At 38.0% G+C, this 19,213-nt stretch overlaps 1 protein-coding gene across 1 annotated transcript in view; it reads right to left on the bottom strand.

Moving 5' to 3' along the window:
- Positions 1 to 18,748, bottom strand: part of GTF2B (general transcription factor IIB) — a 32,942-nt gene extending 14,194 nt beyond the window's left edge. Inside the window, exons 1-2 of the mRNA XM_025872133.2 lie at positions 18,611 to 18,748; positions 14,022 to 14,128 (exon numbers count right to left, since the gene is read on the bottom strand). Of these exons, the coding sequence (XP_025727918.1) occupies positions 14,022 to 14,128; positions 18,611 to 18,627 (124 nt within the window). The 5' untranslated portion in view covers positions 18,628 to 18,748. The remainder of the gene's footprint in view (positions 1 to 14,021; positions 14,129 to 18,610) is intronic.
- Between the last annotated feature and the right edge of the window lie 465 nt (positions 18,749 to 19,213).

Here is a 19,213-nt window from a genome sequence, read left to right as displayed (position 1 = left end):
AAGAATGTACTAAGAGAACAGTGTAAATGAAAAGGTCGGGAGGTATGCTCACAACTTTTAAGTCTCTCTAGAAATCTAAAGATGAAGCATCTTGCCTAAGACTTTATTTCATAGCATTTTCCTTTTGGCCCCCAAAATAACCTACATGAGTTTCTTTTATTGGCTGCTTTGTAATGCTTTTAAAAAGAAAGATGGATTAGGGGGGAAAGGGGGTTAGGGGGAAGCTGGCCTAGGATGGTATAAATAGAAAAGCCAGAACTTGGTAGTGATGTAATTTTTCCACATACGTGGGAACAATCTACATGACTCATTCAACAATCTGTGATTTGTGCTAAGAGCCATTCCCTCTTTTTATATTTTACTGCTCAAAACATAGCATTTATAAGAAATAAAATTTCCAAAATAACTCAAATAGCAGATCATGAAACTATAACTGGACCATCAGATGAAGTACATGAGTAACAAAACAGGGCAGACCATTCAGAAAAATCAGTGCATAAAGGATTTTCATTTGAAGAAAACCTAAATGAGGCAGCATTTTAAAAGTTGCTCTGGAAGAAAACTGCAATACATAATCTTTTCAAGGGTAAGTGCACAAAGCAGCCATAATGTTTAGGTATAATCAACCTCTGGCAAAGCAGCAGCCTGCTGATAAACACATGCACACAAACACACACACATATACAAAACCTCCCACATCCTTTCATGTTCTAGAAACAGAGCAGCACGCCAACTTTTACCGGTTCGTTCTTAACCAAACACTGATTTTTGTAAAATGAACACCAGATAAAAAGTCTATACAGGAAAATTTATAATAGCCAAAATAATACCACTACCATAATATACAGAACAGTACTGTTCCTCCATCTAGTGTGTGCCTGCTACCACTTCGATCAGGTTCCTCAGCCAAAAAAGTAAATGCACTCAATATGTATATTCTATATTCCACACATGTACAGTTCTCAATCCATATATTAGAGCAGTGTCTACAGAGAATGAACTAAGATTTTTACCATATTCTAAAGAGAGTAAGTTTCATCTCTTTATTTTTCAAGAACGACTTGAGAATGACTGCCAAAACCATTCACACCAACTACTTTGGCACCTACCTCATGATTTGGCATTTCCACTCTTAAATATTTATCTACAAAAGTCTCATACAAGAATGTTCATAGCAGCATTACTCATGTTACTAAAACCTGGGAACAACCCAATGTCCATTAATAGAAAATGTACACAATGGGATATCCCTCAGCAAACAAACTAACGACACATGCAGTAATGTAAATGCATTCAAAAACACTATTCTGAACCCCTAGAATGTCAGTGACTAAAAAACCATACTATATGATTCTATTTATAGAAAGTTCAAAAACAGGCAAAATAATCTATGAAGAGAAATCAGTACAGTGGTTGCTGTTGGGTTGGGGGACAGAGGTGACGGACTAGAAAGAAACATAAGGGAACTGCTGAGAAGGGAAGGAAATGGTCTAAACATCTTGATTAGTGTTGATTACACCAGTATATGCAGTGTCAGGATGCAAACTGTACATCTGGGATCTGTGCATTATACTGCAGGCAATTATACCTCAATACATCACAAATAAAAATTCACTCCCACCAAAATACTGCTGATTTTGAATTAAGCTGCACCAAGCCTATCCATTATTTTGGGGATGGCAGAACAATTATCAATCTTCTTGGACAAGGGAATATACTTTTTCTCAAGCTCTTCTTTCAGATTATATGTATGTCACATTTATGACTAGATCTAATTTTTTTCTGTTAAAAATCCCATTTTCTAACTAGTAATTGCTATAATATTTTATATGCTTATATTCAACCACTTTTAATAGACTATTAATTTTTAAAATTTGATCTGAATATTCTAGATATAGAATCCCATCAGTAGCAAAGAACTTGTTCCTCTTCCAATGCTTAACTTCCATTTCTATTTTATGTCCACAGCACTTGTCAAAACTCTCAAAACAATGCCTTTGATTTAAAACAGAAATGTCTCCAATATTTCAACATTATGCATAAAAGCAACAGGTGAACCTAAATAGTTATCTATTAAAGCATCATTCTATTCTAATGCAGAGTATCTTATATATTAGAAGTGTGTTGAGTTCATTAAACGTCTGTCATCTTAGCAAACCATAGTGTTTCTTACAATACTATCCTCTTACATTATGAAAGCCAGCCACAGTTGTGTGTGGGCTATTATTCTTCTAGCACTTATGTGTTAAGATAAATAAAGTTATTCTGGAGTAGTAAATAATTTCAGGTCAGTGGCTTAAAACGAAGATTTCTTTCTTATACCACATGTCTATATAGGGATAGGACAGCTTTCTATGCCATCCTCATTCAAGAGGATAGAATTCCTACCACTTGAGACATGCTAGGGGGGTAAGAGAAGGTGGTAAGTTACGCACTGACTTAACAGTTTAGTAACATTTCCTCTCACATGCCCTTGGCCAAAGCCAGTCAAGGAGTGGTGCTTAACTTCAAAGGGGGTGGAAAAGCATAAACATACCATGTGGCTCAAAGGAGAAGAACCAGAAATAACAGCAAACAGTCATCAATGCTGTTGCACATGACAATCAGCAAGTAGAATTAAGCACTCGCTTTTGTGGGATTTATGTATACATTCATAAAAAAAGATTGTTCTAGGACTTCCTTTTTCTGTCACATAACAAACAGAGGAATCAGTTAACTTTAGCAGTTGGTTCTTTGCAAGTCTTTACTAAGGACATTTTTTAAATGTTTAAAAGATACACTCCCACTGGTGTGAGGGATTCTTGATTTGCAACCCTGAGGGTCTTCTGCCACAAATATAACATTTTCTTCTGTTGTATCTTTAATACTTTATCATATTCCCTTGGATCTTCAAGTAGTACCATAATGTATCTTGTCTTTACCACTTTCTCATTCACTCTATATTCAGCTGTCTTCTCCACTTTACTGATTCAATTTCCTAGAATGTTAAGTCAGCTAATTATTATCTATAATAGTTTTACTGTGTTTGTCTCCTTGTGCTACCTTATTTCTTTCTGAAAACATTTAATAGAAATATTACTGAAGCTTTATTTCACTGATTACAAAAAATCGGTTATTTTTCTAACCTTCTTCTAGTAAACTATATCAGGGGTAGAATTTTGTTAAGTCCACTGGATCACTGTTCTTCTTCATTGTAGTTTTTATTCATAAGCCTCACGCTGACTTTTCTGCTTATCCATCCTGTACCGAAAAACTATCAAACCCATGTCTGGTGGTGGCAGTCATGTCAGAAAACCTTCCAATCCACCGCCACCAGGAATTCTCAGTCTCTCCAGGTACCTGAAGTCCCTGGCAGTTAACAGATGACCCAAATAAAATAAATTCCCAAGACTCTAGAAATTTATTAGGAAGGATACAGGTTTGTAATTATAGCAAAAATAATAGTAGCAAAAACAGGATAAAACTTTTTCACATTAACAGTCCACAGTTAACAGTCCTAGACTAGTGTGACCCAGGCTCCTCCTATCTTTTTAATAAGCCATCTTTATCATGACTAGGGTTTGCAGCATTAGATGCCTGTTGGTGGTTCCCTTTACCATGTCTGTATTCTAGCCAGTGGGAAGAAGAAAAAGGGAGGGTATGTCCCTTGTGGCAGGATCTAAAGTTGCACATACCTATTCTACTTACAACCCACTGGTTAGATCACATGGTCATACCTAGCTACAAGGGAAGCTGGGAAATACAATCCAGTTGGGCAGCCACACACCCAGTTACAGTGTGGGGATTCTACTACTAAACCAAGAGTGAAGTAAGAGAAATCAGGCAACAACCAGTGGCCTCTACCACTACAAGGAATAATGAGGTAGGAGAGAAAGGAGATGAGAAAGAATGTCCTGTAGAACCAAGGCACTTTGCCTTATAGTCTAAAGGAAATAGTACACCAAGACAAATATCTAACCTCCTTACCATGCAAGCTATAAATATAAATCCAACGAGAGTTATTTTGTAATACACTATTAAAACCAGAATGGCTTATGGTAACAATCTAAACAGTGCAGGGGAAAACTGCAACATACCAAAAGCAGCCAGAAAGCCAACCCTAGAGAGTCTGATCTTCTAGGCCTGAATTAGACTCAGAATGTTGTTTCTTATTGTAAATTAATAAAGGAATTTTTAAAACAAGTATTAAGAGGAATCACCCTAAATTTCAGTTCTTTCTGCTATCTTCCCGGAAAGTGATTTGAGCATTTTCATATATAACCAGTGGTAGAGAATTCAGAAGTAGGAGTCTTAGAACAACCTTCTCCAATTACTTGTTTTCAAAAGGTAGATTAAAACCATTTAATTTGAAACTATAAAATTTTCCAAAAAATGCCAAGTCTAAAAGTTCAATAATGAGAATGTATTATTCAAGGTGGACAAGCCCTAAGCATTGAGTTTTTTAATTAAAAAAAAAATAGGATGCTCTGGAAAACTGTTTGGGTCAACACACTACAAGTGTTAAATGGAATGCTGAAAATGAAATGCATCATTAGCTTCCACACCTTTCTCAGTCATCTACCCCTTCCTATCATTCCTCCTTACGCTATTTCAAAGAATCCTGACTTTAGTTTAGGGTTCCCGTACATTCTTTTTTTTTGTTGTTTAAAGATTTCATTTATTTGACAGAGAGAGAGACAGCAAGAGAGGGAACACAAGCAGGGGGAGTGGGAGAGGGAGAAGCAGGCTTCCCGCCGAGCAGGGAGCCCGATGCAGGGCTCGATCCCAGGACCCTGAGATCATGACCTGAGCTGAAGGCAAGTCGCTTAACCAACTGAGCCACCCAGGCGCCCCGGGTTACCATGGTACATTCTTAACAGAAAGCTTACATCAGAGACAATTTTCAAAAGCTATCTGATCAACAGATACTTGAAAAAAACAAACTCTACAAGTCAAGAGTATAGTTACCATTTGGAAAGCCATTTGGAAAGGAAAATGCCTTGTAAATTCCATCCCAGAGAACCTGAATATAGCTCTTTTCTCCTCAGATACAGGTAGGTTTGCGGCAATAGCATCTAAGCTAAGGAACTGTAGCTCTGATGGAACGTGCATCCTAACCTCGGTCACAGTAATTTGAGTCATTCATAAACTAACACCTGCAGGCCTCTATCCTATGGGGCACGTTTCTTTTTCCCTCCACTTGGAATGACCTTCCCTCCATAAACCCTTACCCCTACTTAATGATCATGTTTCAATGTAAATTCAACAGTAATTTCCCCAGGAAGTCACTGCTTCCTTCCTTTGTGTTCTCACCAAATTTGGAAGCTCTGGAATAGAACTTTTACCCTGCTGTGTTGTACTAATGCACCCTCTTCCCTTCCACACACTAGCCGAAGAGCTGCTCCAAAGCTTGCTTAGAGCATCTGATCCTTCTATCCCTCTCCCTGACTGGCACAGTGCCTTAACAGAAACAGGCTTGTTAAGTCCTACAGATCGGGATTTGAGTGGCTCTGTCACTTACTAGATGTGAAATCTTGAGCTAATGACCTAAGTACTCCAAGCCTCAGTTTCCCTTACAGAGTGGTTGTGCTGACCAAGTAAAGTTAGTAATTCTCTGTTGCTTAAGGTAAAGTAGCATCTAAATTAAAAATTCTAAACTAGGTAAGAAGGCTGTCTCTGAGGCCTTAGAAGAGGTGCCAAAGCAAGAATTTGAAAGTGAATATTCCTGAATTTTTTCCTTTAGGAAACACTATAATGCAAATTTAAAATTGGTAATCTGGCAATCTTTAAAATGCTACAGTTAGAGAGCATTCCATATGCTAGACCCACTCAAACATAGCTTGCAACTGACTTGCTATGATGAAAAGCAGCTCAGACTTAGAATAACCTGCTTTTTTCTACAAGGTTAAGAAAAAAGAAGTATTTGTAACCCCAAAATATGTATCATTGAAAATTCATACTATACATTTTTTACACTATCTCATTTGATTTTTAACAATTCCTAACAATTCTGAGATGTATGGTACCTGCTGCCTGTTTTGGAGGTGGGGGAGGAGGAGTCACAACTTATTTTACACATGAAGAAAGTTAAGCTTGGAGAAATTATGTAACTTGGTTATAGTTCCATAGCTCATTAACTAGTAGAGCCAAGCCTGGATGCGAAGGCCACTAGTTATACTAGGAACTATGGACACACATAAGATATCTGCTCTACAGGAACTGGCAGTCTGGAGGCATGGAAAACATGAAAACAAAGATGAAAACTCTGAAAATACAGAAGATCTCAAAAAATGTGGTAAATTGTAAGGTTAATAGTACAGATATGTGTTTCTTAATGTTACCGATGTATGACCTGAGCTAGAATTTCTAGAAATGGGGTCTGGAATCTTTATACAGCTGATTCTTAATGCACATTCATGCTTCAGATGCACTGGTATAATCAGTATCCAGAAAGACTTTAAGAAGGAGAGGTCAAATGGGCTCATTTTTCTCATTCAAATCTACCTATACTATTTTCTGGTATTTTCCTTATATTCCTTTTAAGAACAATGAAAGACTTCAGTTTTAAATGGCACACAAAAAGTAGCTTTAACTAGAAATGATACCACGAGATCTAAACACCACATTATTTGAAATCCTAATTTATAAAAGTCATAACCAATTTTGTGTTTTAACAACCATTACAGCAGCTTGCTAACCTAATACTTTGCTGACTATAAACAATGTACAAAGTCAAATTTATGAACAAACTGATAATCTAAATATGATTACACTGCCACCTAGTGCTCAATTTTTACAGTGACACAATCACAATTAGGATTTGGGGGGTAAAAACCCCACAAAACAGTGCTGTCAGAGCCAACAGTTTCATGGTAGAAATGACAATGCTTTGCTTTAAAAATTGACCTTATTTTGATTAGGTGATATCTAATCACCTAATCTAGTGATTAGATATCACTACCAATATCCCAAGGATCAGTGGTAAGATTAAATAGCCAGTGACAAATCATAACACTTTCCATGCTTAAAAAAATCCTGTAATTCAAATAAAAAATAAAATTGACTTTTCCTAGTCAATTAGACAGTTATTACATGTTAAATAGTATTAAAAATAGCCGCAAAATATTGGGAACAACCCAAGTTACAGATGAAACTAAGTATCACACAACCACTTAAATATGGGAGAAAAAATTAAAAGACACTGACTGTTTGACAAACTGTATTTTCCAAAGATGGCAGCAATAATCTCTCTCATCAACATGTTCTTCAGAAACATGACCTAATCTATCTCACACTGAGGGGGTACCTATTTCTCCACCCCTTCCAGTCTAGGTGGGCCCTATGACTGTTCTGACTAATAGACTGCAGAAGTGATCCTATTCCAGGCATTGTCCTTAACTACCTGAGTCCAGCTTCCACGCTTTTTTTTTTTTTTAAGATTTTATTTATTTATTTGACAGAGAGAGACACAGCAAGAGAGGGAACACAAGCAGGGGGAGTGGGAGAGGGAGAAGCAGGCTCCCCGCCGAGCAGGGAGCCTGATGTGGGGGCTCAATCCCAGGACCCTGGGATCACGACCCAAGCCGAAGGCAGACGCCCAACGACTGAGCCACCCAGGCGCCCCAGCTTCCATGCTCTTGAAACACATGCTCTTGGGGTATTTCTCTTGGAAATCAACCACCATGTATGAAATATGACTACTCTGAGACAACTACGGAGAAACTCTAGAGCATGGCACATCTGTATGGAGAGGCCAAAGGGCAGAGAAGAGGCAGAACTGTAGGAGAGAAAGCCATCGGGGGGTTGTGGGGGAGGTGCCTGGGTGGCTCGGTTAAGTGTCTGCCTTTGGCTCAGGTCATAATCCTAGGGGCCTGGGATTGAGCCCCGCATTGGGCTCCCTACTTGGCAGAGAGAGCCTGCTTCTCCCTCTCCCTCCGTGTTCTGTCAAATAAATAAATACAATCTTAAAAAAAGAAAAAAAGAAAGAAAGAAAAAGAAAAAGCCATCATGGAAGTGGGTCCTCCAGGTCCAGCTTGATCCATAAAATCATAATCAACATAAAATGGCTGGTATAAACCACAAAGTTCTCAAGTAGTTTGTCACGTAATTGAAACAGAAACTGGTTCCTGAAAGTATGATGTTGTTTAAGAAAAACTGAAACACTTTAGGCACTGGTTTTGAGACTGAGTGGTGGGCCTCAAGGATCCTATGAATGAAGGCTTGAAGGACAGTGAAAAGAGTGTTGTTAGAGACCGAAGAAAAGGTAGTTTATAATCATGTAAGTTTTTTTTTTTATTATGAAATTATTTCACTAAAAAAGGTGGTAGTCATGGGCTCTGCTGAGAGGAGTAATATATGGCTCTGAAGATAACAACTGAGCAGTATCTAGTGTTGAGTTTGAAATTAAGAGGAGTTAGTGACAACAGGCTGCCTTAAGTTTAAGCACAAATTAAATATTAAGTATAGAGTTGTCAAGAAAACCAATTCTAAGAGTTCCAGTTTCTAAAGTTGTCTGATTACTTAAATCAGAAGCTACTGAAAAAGTTTATTCAATAAAATGGTATAATCTGAAAAGTTTCATAAAAGGTAAAATGTTATGACAAGCACATTCAAACCATGTAAACCAAGATTATTTATTAGGAAGCATATGATGACACCTAAATTTAAATCTGCAATCTACTAAGGGCATAAAATTTGTGAAAAAAGTCACAAATTTTATGCCCTTAGGAGATTGCAGAATATTGGCCCAGACTAATTTCTTCCCTGTCTCCATAGCATAAGAGATAAAGACAGAACTGAGCTGGCAACAGACAGCATACGTCTTTAAACCAACAAATTGATGCAAAGCCAATTAAATATATAATATAATCTCAATTTATGATCAATCTATGGCAGCAATATATGTGTTTGTGTATATATGTACACATGCACATGTATTTTTAAAATTTAGACTCACAGACTGCCATGTTCATGTTCATTTAAGCCCTTTTCAACATAATTTGATGATCTCCTCAGCAAAATGGAACTTTATTAGCAGACTCTTGCCGCCCACCCTCACGGAATAGATTATTCACTTGCAGGACACACTGCAGGTTAAGTTACACAATGAACCACAAATATGTGAATGAAGCTACTGTATATTTTAAAACAGGTGTTACGGGGTGCCTGGGTGGCTCAGTCATTAGGCGTCTGCCTTTGGCTCAGGTCATGGTCCCAGGGTCCTGGGATCAAGCCCCGCATCGGGTTCCCTGCTCAGCGGGGAGCCTGCTTCTCCCTCACCCTCTGCTTGCCTCTCTGCCTACTTGTGCTCTCCCTCTCTTTCTGTCAAATAAACAAATAAAATCTTTAAAAAAAAACCCACAGGTGTTACATCTTATGTCAGAAAAACCAATTATCACAAAAAGAAATTTCTGTATATAGAAAGGAAGTTCAATCAGATTATATTTTTTAATTTTCAAGCCTCACAATTAGGCTAGTTGCTTTAGTTACGATAAAATATAGTAGTTCCAATGCTGGTGTTCAAGACTAATAAGTAAATAAAGCAAACTAAAAGAAAATTAACTTCCTTTGGTTTGATATAAGCAGAAAAATGCAAGTAAAAATTAGGGATTCCAAGCACAAAAAAGCATGTAAACCTTGTGAATTAGATCTTCCTTCTCCAGTTGGTTCATCTTACACAACTATCTTGCTAGTGTGAAGCTGATGGAAGGGCTGATGCAAAATTTCTGCACTATTTTTTTAAATGACTACATTTAGGAGAGCCAAGAAGCTGAAATGATCTTCAATCTTCTGTCTCTGCCTCACTCTGACATACTATCAGTTTGATCTTAATACTGTGGAATTAGAATGCTCTCATTTAACTTAATCGGCAAACATTTCCTGTAAAGGGCCATATAGTAAATATTTTAGGTTTTGTGGGTCAAGAGCCTCAACTGTGGCACTTACATAAAGAAGAAAACTCCACTAATTTTTTGATGAAATTAAAAATTAAAATATAATAGTTTGTTATATTATATATCTACTACTGAGAAAGAATAGAATTCTCTTTTGGGGTGACAATATTTCACTTAATTGGAATTCAGTTAGTGTTCTCTATCATCAAAGTCAATTACAAATATTCATTTGTCAATGCTGTGTTAACAGGATTTTATGTATTTCATTTTTAAAAAAGTCTTGCACACACAGATAAGTACTGCCAAATACTGATATTAATCTGCAAGCATATGATTTTAATTGAGCATATTCATTGCTTGAAAGGCATTTATAGAATTTTATTACATTCTTCTGATATTTTGCCTTTTAACATGTCATTACATTGTAGATTAATCACTCCCAATTGAAGGTTAGGTGGGAGCTCCTTAATTGCAGAGTTAATCGGATTCTGAAATATGAAAATTTCCTTTGCATCCAGGTCTGAAAAACACTGATTAAAATATAGTTTGAGTCTGGAAAATATACCTGCTGCAGACCTGTGTGGGAATGAAGATCCTAGTTCCTGTTTTAACTTCTGACAGCAATGAAAGTATATAAAATACATTAAAGTAATTTGACATTGTTTATGATTCAAATAATGTTAGTTGTTGTGAAACTGACTTTACTACAGTGCAATTTTAACATATAGGCACTGTTTTGCCTTACAATTCTAGGTTGAATTAATTAACTAATATTAGCAAGTCTGCAACAAAAGCTAATTTCTAAAGCCATTCAGTGTACAATAGCAGTGGCTGAAGGTAGTATTGGATTCAGAAAAATTTCAACTTGGCCCTGAGCTCAAAAACAATTACAAGAAAACTTTGCTACTGCTAAGCTATCAAATTACTGTGTGGTAGGCAAGTCGAGATATTCAGCTTCTATTTCTGACAATGATTCACTGAAATGACAGTTAAGTCCATGAGAGTGAATGAAGTTCACTACTGATACTGTTACTGATCAGTAACAGAGATTCAAACCTTTTCTACAATGTATCTGCTGATGAATACAACAAAGAACTACAGGCTTTAAAAATCTTACCTTTTCACCATCTTTGTAAATTTCTCAAACTAAGTCTTCTTCCACATGCATTTTTCGATCAGTTTTAACACATCTTAGAAGATTTCCCCCCCTTCAGGTTGTACTGAATTAGCATTTTTGTAACTTTTTAAAAATAGTTTCTCCTGTAGTTGTTCCATGCAGATGATTCAAACTCTTAAAAACTCTGCACTGACACCTTGAATAAACAACCCAGTAACATCTAGCTAGTCAACAAGAGTCCGGGAAAAATACTTGAAATTTGTCTGGACTTTTAACTGACTATTGATGTTGCTCCCAGGGTCCTCAACTCTTCAAGCAACTGTTTTTGCAGAGAGGCTAATCGTCTTAAATAAATGTATTTTTTCTGGACATGATTCTTCAGCTACCACAATCAAACACGAATTAATTAACTCATCATTGGTAAATGGCTTTCCCTGCATGGGCTACAAATAAGCCACTCAGAAACTTACTTTAACTGCAGCCTTATTTTTATTCTTTGATGTTGGTGAAGAAATTCTGCTATGATGAGATATTCCACTTTACATTTTCTAAATTTTCTGATCATTGTTTTTACTGAGTTGGCATGATGAGTGTTTATTTGGTAATGTCAAAGGTTACTGTATTCTTTTAGCAGAGCTATAGTATCACTGCATAATAAATACAGTGCTTTGCCATCTAATTCAATAACAAAATAATCCACACTCCACTGTGCCTTAAAAGCATGACATTCAAAGTTGCCTTTTTTCTTTTTGTTTTGACACAATGGGTATGCAATGGTAACAAAATGTTGAAGTATGGAGACAGGCTTTGTACTCAAGATGCTGAGGAGTTGTAACTGCATTACTGGGATTTATAGTGCACTGGGCAGCAGTACGACGTGAGGAGAACACCACATCTGGTTTCTGCTGCAACTACTAAATCCTGATGTCATAGTGCGAAAGCAGTCATAGACAACAGATACCAAGCAAGTGTGGCTGTGTCCAATAAAACTTTATGTATGGTTACTGAAATCTGAATTTGATATTATTTTCATATGTCCCCAAATGTTACTATTCTCTGGATTTTTTTCAACCACTTAAACATGAGAAAGCCATTCTTAGCAGGCAGGTCATATATAAAATAGGTGGTGGGTCATAGTATGCCTGTCTCACACTGAACTCGTTTTACTACGAAAGGCAATCTAGGATAGAAATGACTCCATGTAGACAGTGGAGCTTCACTGCCACACTAAACTTCAGTTTCTCATCTCTAACATGAACATAATATTAGTAGTCACCTCAAAGGTTTCTCTGAGGATAAACTGAGTGAATATGTAAATCATTTAAAACAGTGCCCAGCATATATAAGCTATTAATATTGCTTACTGAGGAGAATTCAATTAATTGTAAGTGGATTTTAGTTCCTATTAGCAACTCTGTATGATATAAAACTCCCACTGGAGGTCTGAGGCGAGCAGCCTACTTGGATGAATATTACAGATGTCTCCAAGTAAGACAATTCCATAATATATCATCACCAATGTTTCTGTTATATGTCCCATAATCCTACTAGCACTTTCATTTCTAAGTATTTTTGTTTTTTTAAAGATTTTATTTATTTATTTGACAGAGAGAGACACAGCGAGAAAGGGAACACAAGTAGGGGAGAGGGAGAAGCAGGTTTCCCGCTGAGCAGGGAGCCCGACGTGGGGCTTGATCCCAGGACCCTGGGACCATGACCTGAGCCGAAGACAGACGCTTAATGAGACTGAGCCACCCAGGTGCCCCATTTCTAAGTATTTCAAATGGCTAAGTATTACTCCTTTTTTCAGGTACTAGCTACAACCCCACCATAAGAATAATTTTGAACAGACCATCTCTATTCAAAATTTGGCTATGTATCTGGATAAGTGAGCAAGTAGGAACAAAATGAAAATTTTAAGCAGTATTTTTTTTTTTTTAAAGATTTTGTTTATTTATTTGACAGAGAGAGAGAGAGCAGGAACACAAGCAGGGGGAGTGGGAGAGGGAGAAGCAGGCTTCCCACCCAGCAGGGAGCCTGATGTGGGGCTCGATCCCAGGACCCTGGGATCATGACCTGAGCCGAAGGCAGATGCTTAACAACTGAGCCACCCAGGCGCCCCATGAAGCAGTATTTTTGACAATTTTATACCAGAAATTCATAAATAAATCATTCTATGTAAGTGATTGGCTCCGTTAACTAAAAGGCCTTGGATGAGACTCAGTGCAGATATACCTTTATTACCCTAAAACAAATCTTGTTTAAAGCCACAAAAGTTAGATTAAATTTACTCAATTTCTTTTTAAAGACTTAGTTACTTTGAGAGAGACAGAGAGGGAGAGGGGGCAGAGGAGAGGGATAGGGAGAGAGAATCTCAAGCATACTCCACGCTGAGCACAGAGCCTAATGTGGGGCTGGATCCCACAACCCTGAGATCATGACCTCAGCCAAAACCAAGAGTCAAATGCTTAACTGACTGGGCCACCCAGGCACACCTTATTCATTATTTCATATGCACAAGTTTCACCACCACCACCCCAGCACCCCCATCAAATATTTAAGATTAAGGACTCAGGAGGGATACCCGGGTGGCTGGCTCAGGTCATGATCTGGGGTCCTGAGATCATCGAGCTCTGCGTTGGGCTCTCTGCTCTGGGGAGTCTGCTTTTCCCTCTCCCTCTGTGCTCACTTGAGCGCTCTCTCTCTCAAGTAAATAAAATCTTAAAAAAAAAAAAAAAAGACTAAGGACTCGGAAGACTAGGGACTGGGCTTTTTCTTTTGGATTGGTTGTCTCAATTTTAAATGTTCCTTCATACTCCACATTATGAAATATATACATTTGTATAGACAAAAAATATGGTATCTCTAACTTTACTTTTTTTTTTCCTAATTCTTCTTGTTTGTTAGTTATATAAATAATTACCTGTAGGGAAAAAAAATCAAAATGTATTCATTAAAAGAAACTTTGGGAAATATACAAAAACAAAGTACCCAAAATAGTGATTTCAATTAAAACCATAGTAACTGCTCACCTACAACCAGGCCACATTCTGGACAGATCATATCACCAGCTCTGTAGTCCTCCACTAAAATCGCATCTGGATGGTTTGGACACGTGACTCTTGGAAGAGCATCCAAGCTAAATGGAAAAAAAAAAAAAAAAAGAATTTTTTATATTCTCCCAACCAACACGTAACAAAGTAGTCTTTTGGGGGCAGGGGGAGGAGGGGTAAAGAAAGATTTTGAACACTTTCCCAATACTACACATGTATAATACACTTAAGCTAAATCTTCAAAGTAAACCAGTTACCCAGTTAGGTAACTTTTAATTCCAGCTAGTAATTAACAGATCCCATTAAAATTGTTTTTTCTAAGAACAGTTAGGTTTGCAGACATGGAAGGCTTTAAAAACCTAAATGGAAAGTCAGTCTTTTTTCTCTTAACAGGAGGCTACTAAGATCTTTAAAAATCTTGATTAGCATAGAAATGAGTAGCTACCATAATAACCTGTGACATTTACATATAGTCATCTGGTTTGTGTGACCTACCACTTATTTCTCTGGTTAGAGAATAAATTTCAAGTCTTTTTTTTTTTTTTTCTACTTGCTGGATATCTTAGTAATAGATTTAGAATAGTACACTGAACCTAACAGGTAGATAGAGGAGGGTGATAGATGTGTCTCTGCTGAACTTAAGACCTGAGGATTTCATTTAGTCCAAAAAATGAGTTTGCTACCATTCAAGAAATGGTTTCAAAAGCTACTTTTTAATCTATTTGTGATAGTACTAATTTGCTCAATTATTCTATTTTGAAAATAAAGCAGTCTGGGGAAGACAAATCAATCTTAAAAGACACAAAAGAATCAGTTTTACAAAAGCAACAGAGGGGTGCCTTGCTGGCTCAGTGGGGAGAGCACCTGACTCTTGATCTCAGGGTTGTGAGTTCAAGCCCCACATTGGGTATAAAGCCTACTTTAAAAAAATAAAAATTAAAATTAAATAAAAAGCAACAAAGATATTTAACATAGATTTAGTAGTTATTTCCCTCACAATCATTAAGTGTTTGGTATCATAGAAAATAAGCCCTCTTTAAAAGTTCACTTGGAATACTACAGCACAAGGTTATGTTATGGCCATCACAAATATACATCTAGGGGTGCCTGGGTGGCTCAGTCTGTTAAGGGTCTGCCTTCGGCTCAGGTCATGATCCCAGGGTCTTGGGATGGAACCCCTCGTTTCAGTCTCTGTCTCCCTCTCCCCCTGCTCTCATTCTCTCTCTCTCTCTCTCACTGTCTCACTCTCATGTGCATGTGCTTAATAAAATCTTTAAAAAACAAAACAAACCCCCCCCCCACAAATATACATTTAAAAGACATCATTAACCATTCTTACAGTAAGTAAGCAGGTATTTGTGGTTTTGGATAAATTTTCTAATGTCAACAGATATAATTCAGAATGTTAACTCTCAACATAGGTGATTCCCACTGAAAAACTAATAACCCACATTCCCAAAATGTATATATTCAAATTAACCAAAACATGTCTTGGATCTTTTCATTGGGAAAATGGAGGAACAGAGGTTTGTTTTATAGTCACACTTATTCCATAAATTCCTATTACGGAAATATTTTAATACATTATGACAGATAAATTAAGAAATTAGTATAAATTATGAAAAACTATGTTGAAATAAAGGAAAATCTTAGCAGAATAAAAGTAATGACAAAGAGGCAGCTATATGGCACACAGCATACAAAGATAAGGACTAATATATTTTGCACTGTTAAAAAGTATGTTGTGCACATATATAAATGATATGTAAACATCTCAAAGATACGCTAAGTAAAAAGAGTAAATTAGGGATTTTTAAAGATTTTATTTGAGAAAGAGAAAAAATGTGGGGGAGAAGAAGAGAGAATCTGAAGCAGACTCCACACTGAGCACAGAGCCCAATGTAGGGCTCAATCCCACAAGGGAGATCATGACCTGAGCCAAAACCAAGAGTTCGATGCTTAACTGACTGAGCCATCCAGGCGCCCCTAGGGATTTTATACAAAAATGGAAAAAAATATGAATTACAGTTATACTCAGGAAAAGGTTAACTCTCAAAATGCTATCAAAAGAAACTAAACATAGAGGAAACCACAGGCCATTTATATAAACTTTAAAGTGGGCAAAACAAATCTATCGTGTTAGAAGTTGGGATGTGGTTATCTTTGGAAAGGGGGTAATGGCGGAGGTCACAAGGAGGCTTCCAGGATGCCAGTGGTATTTAATTTCTTGACCTGGGTGGTAGCTATGTGTGTGTGCTCATTTTGTAACTGAACTGTGCACTTAAAATGTCTGTGCTCACTTCACGAAAAAGGTAAAAAGCAAGGTAGCAGACGATGTTTACAACAGACTTTGGGGGAAGAAGAGAGGTTAGCGCTGTTTGTTAACCATGCTTGTTAAACCAGAGAATCATTAGGAAAACAGGAAGAAACTGGTTACAATGGCTGCTTTGGGGGAGAATTAGATGGCTGGGAGCTAGGGAAGAAAAGAAACTGCTTTTCACTTTTCTTCTTGTTTTTGCACTATTTGTGTGTGTTACCTAACCAAAATAAAATGAATCACAATAAAGTAGTCAACTTTAATCAGAATACCCACAGGAATAATACAAAAGAGGAACCACAAGAGTAGGGTAGTGGGGGAAGTAAGGGAGAGAAATGAAAGGGAAAGAATGAAGTCAACAACAACCAATGACATTAAAACAATTTAGAGTCCCTAAGGAACCAGATAAATCCAAATCTCACTTTATAGCTATCACTTATTGGGTGCCTACTGTGTATCTAGTACTACATATATATTATTAATCTTCAAAGCAACGCTGCAAAATAAGGGTTATCTCCCTTCTAAAGATTAAGCTCCGAGAATGATTAGCCTAAAATCACAGAATAGTGGTGAAGTTTAGATCTGAACTGACAACATTTGTGCTTTTCTCTGTGAAAACACCGGGCAGTTTCATAACCTAGTAACTGCATCTTCCTCAGGGGGTAAAAAGCTAAAGGCAGAAATACTAACATTTACCTTTGTTCTCACTGGTAGAAAAACTCGAGATGGACAACTGCAATAACACATATATTTAAGACCTACACGTGTCCAGAAAAAATTTATTTCAAAGATTATTTTTTAACATATGAAGAAAATAAAGGCACACAAAGGAAAGTGTATTCTTCTGGTAAAGAATCAATCACATGAACTTACTATATTTAACTGCTGCAAATTTTTCTTACAAACACAATTTCCTGTCCTATTATATGGAAAAGCTATGCCCAAATATGACCACACTGACCTTTCAGATCTACTGTGATAAGAGAACGTAAGTCGTATTTAGGTGTCTTTGGGTAGCTAAAGTTTTCCACTTACCTACGAAGCCTTTCCCAACAGAGCCACACCCAGATAGAATGATTGAGCATTCAATTACAGAATTACAATCAGTAAACAAGAGTGTCATTGGCTTTAAGAGTTGTTTCCAAGTTGTTTTACCTAATGCTGCCTCCACCAACACTTTTTTTTTTTTTTTTAAGTACAGTAACATAAAGCAGTAAGTCTTAGGAGTTAACACAAAAGGACCTGGACTTCTTCAGTTTGCTATTTTGTGATAATGGCTTTCGTTGGGAACTCTATTTCATAGATAACAAGTTCGATGAAATTATGCCAGAGTTACCTCTCAGAGGCTATAGAACTAAGTTGATACTTTTAATACATTATGAGTTAACTAGAGGCCAATTGTGTGATAACAGGAAATAGATAAGAAATTCTACACTTTGTTCTAACACTAACCTTGGAAAAGTCAACACTGGCATGACTCAGTTTACACTGATGCAAAAATACTAATATTTACCTCATAATGGTAATGAGAGATAATTAGGGTCTACAAGCATTTTTCAGATCACAGGATTAAAGGCTGCCTCTAAGGGCACTGCATACATTTCCTGTAGATATGAGTACATCACATTTTAAAGAATATATTACAGTGACTTCCCAGCATATGTAAGTAATTTTCTGCGGGAAAGATTTTCTTCAGGAGTATGCAGAAGACATTTGTAAAAAAATAAACCTCTTAGAAGGGAACTTATCAACTCTTGAAATGCCCTAGCTTCCATTTCAGAAGGCCTCTGGGATGGTAATCAGTTTCCATCAGGCTGACGTCCCTAACTTTCTAGCTGTCAGATCGATAAGGGCCTGGAACTAACCCTTTCCCGCTCTTTGGAAAGGATGGGCTGGTTGTGCCACAGCTGGAAAAACAAGCGTAGAAAAAATTAACAAGAAAAAACACGGTTAAAATACTCAAAAAGGAGGCGAAACCAGGGGCTGGGGACACAGGGGCCCCCACAGGGTGGTGCCTGGGTGAGAAAACAAGCCGGGACGCTCGAGTGGTAACGCCGACGGCTCGGTACCCCCTGCGACACCCCTGACAGCCCTGCCGTCTGGAAGTGCCTTTGTCCGGCTCCGCCAGTCCGCCGCCTCTCCCCGCGCCTCCCGAGCGCTTTGCCCGACGCGACAGCCCCGGTGGCCGCCTCACAGCTCTGGCACTCTCCGCCCGCCCCTTAGCTAGCCCGGCTCGGCCGGACATACTAACCGGCTGGTAGACGCCATCTTCACGGCCACTGCGATCCCAGCTAGAAGCCACAACAGACGCACCAAGAACAGGAAGAGATTGTGGCGACGAGACGCTCCCAGACGGGCTTTTATAGGCAAGCCACCCGCGCAGTCGTAATAGGGCGCGGCTACGGATCGGGAGAAAGGCCAAGAAAAGTGAGATTCTGTACGCCACGTGCTTTGCGTTTTTTTTATTTTCCTATTCCGTTTCTGTGATTTGCCCTGCAGCTGAGCGAATCAACAAAACTACCTAGGAAAATTCTCAAGGCAACTCTACAAACGGGCTACACCAAAGATACCCTCAACTGGACTGAGTTAAAATACAAAGACAACCCGGCCTTCGTGGTGGGGGCAAAGCCCACATTCCCGAGGGTTTACTACCCACCTCCCAGCCTGCTGTCAGTTAGGCCAGTTTGAGCGCAATCCTTACTTGCCCAGAGGGGCGATTCCACTTAAGGAATTTGGAATAAAGAGAGAAATTCACTTAGGTCAGCCAGAACAGGTGTCAATGCAGACTCTGTCATCAGCTAGCAAGCTGTTTCTTCTTAGGCACATTCCTTCTCCTTTCCGTGCAAGGGGTAAT

This window comes from Callorhinus ursinus, unplaced genomic scaffold, assembly GCF_003265705.2.
Source record: "Callorhinus ursinus isolate GAN/ISIS: 27379988/994484 unplaced genomic scaffold, GSC_fseal_2.0 scaffold9, whole genome shotgun sequence".
NCBI classification, from domain to species: Eukaryota; Metazoa; Chordata; class Mammalia; order Carnivora; family Otariidae; genus Callorhinus; species Callorhinus ursinus.
The sequence above is the reverse complement of the archived record's forward strand: the minus strand, read 5'-3'. Positions and strand labels throughout refer to the sequence as shown.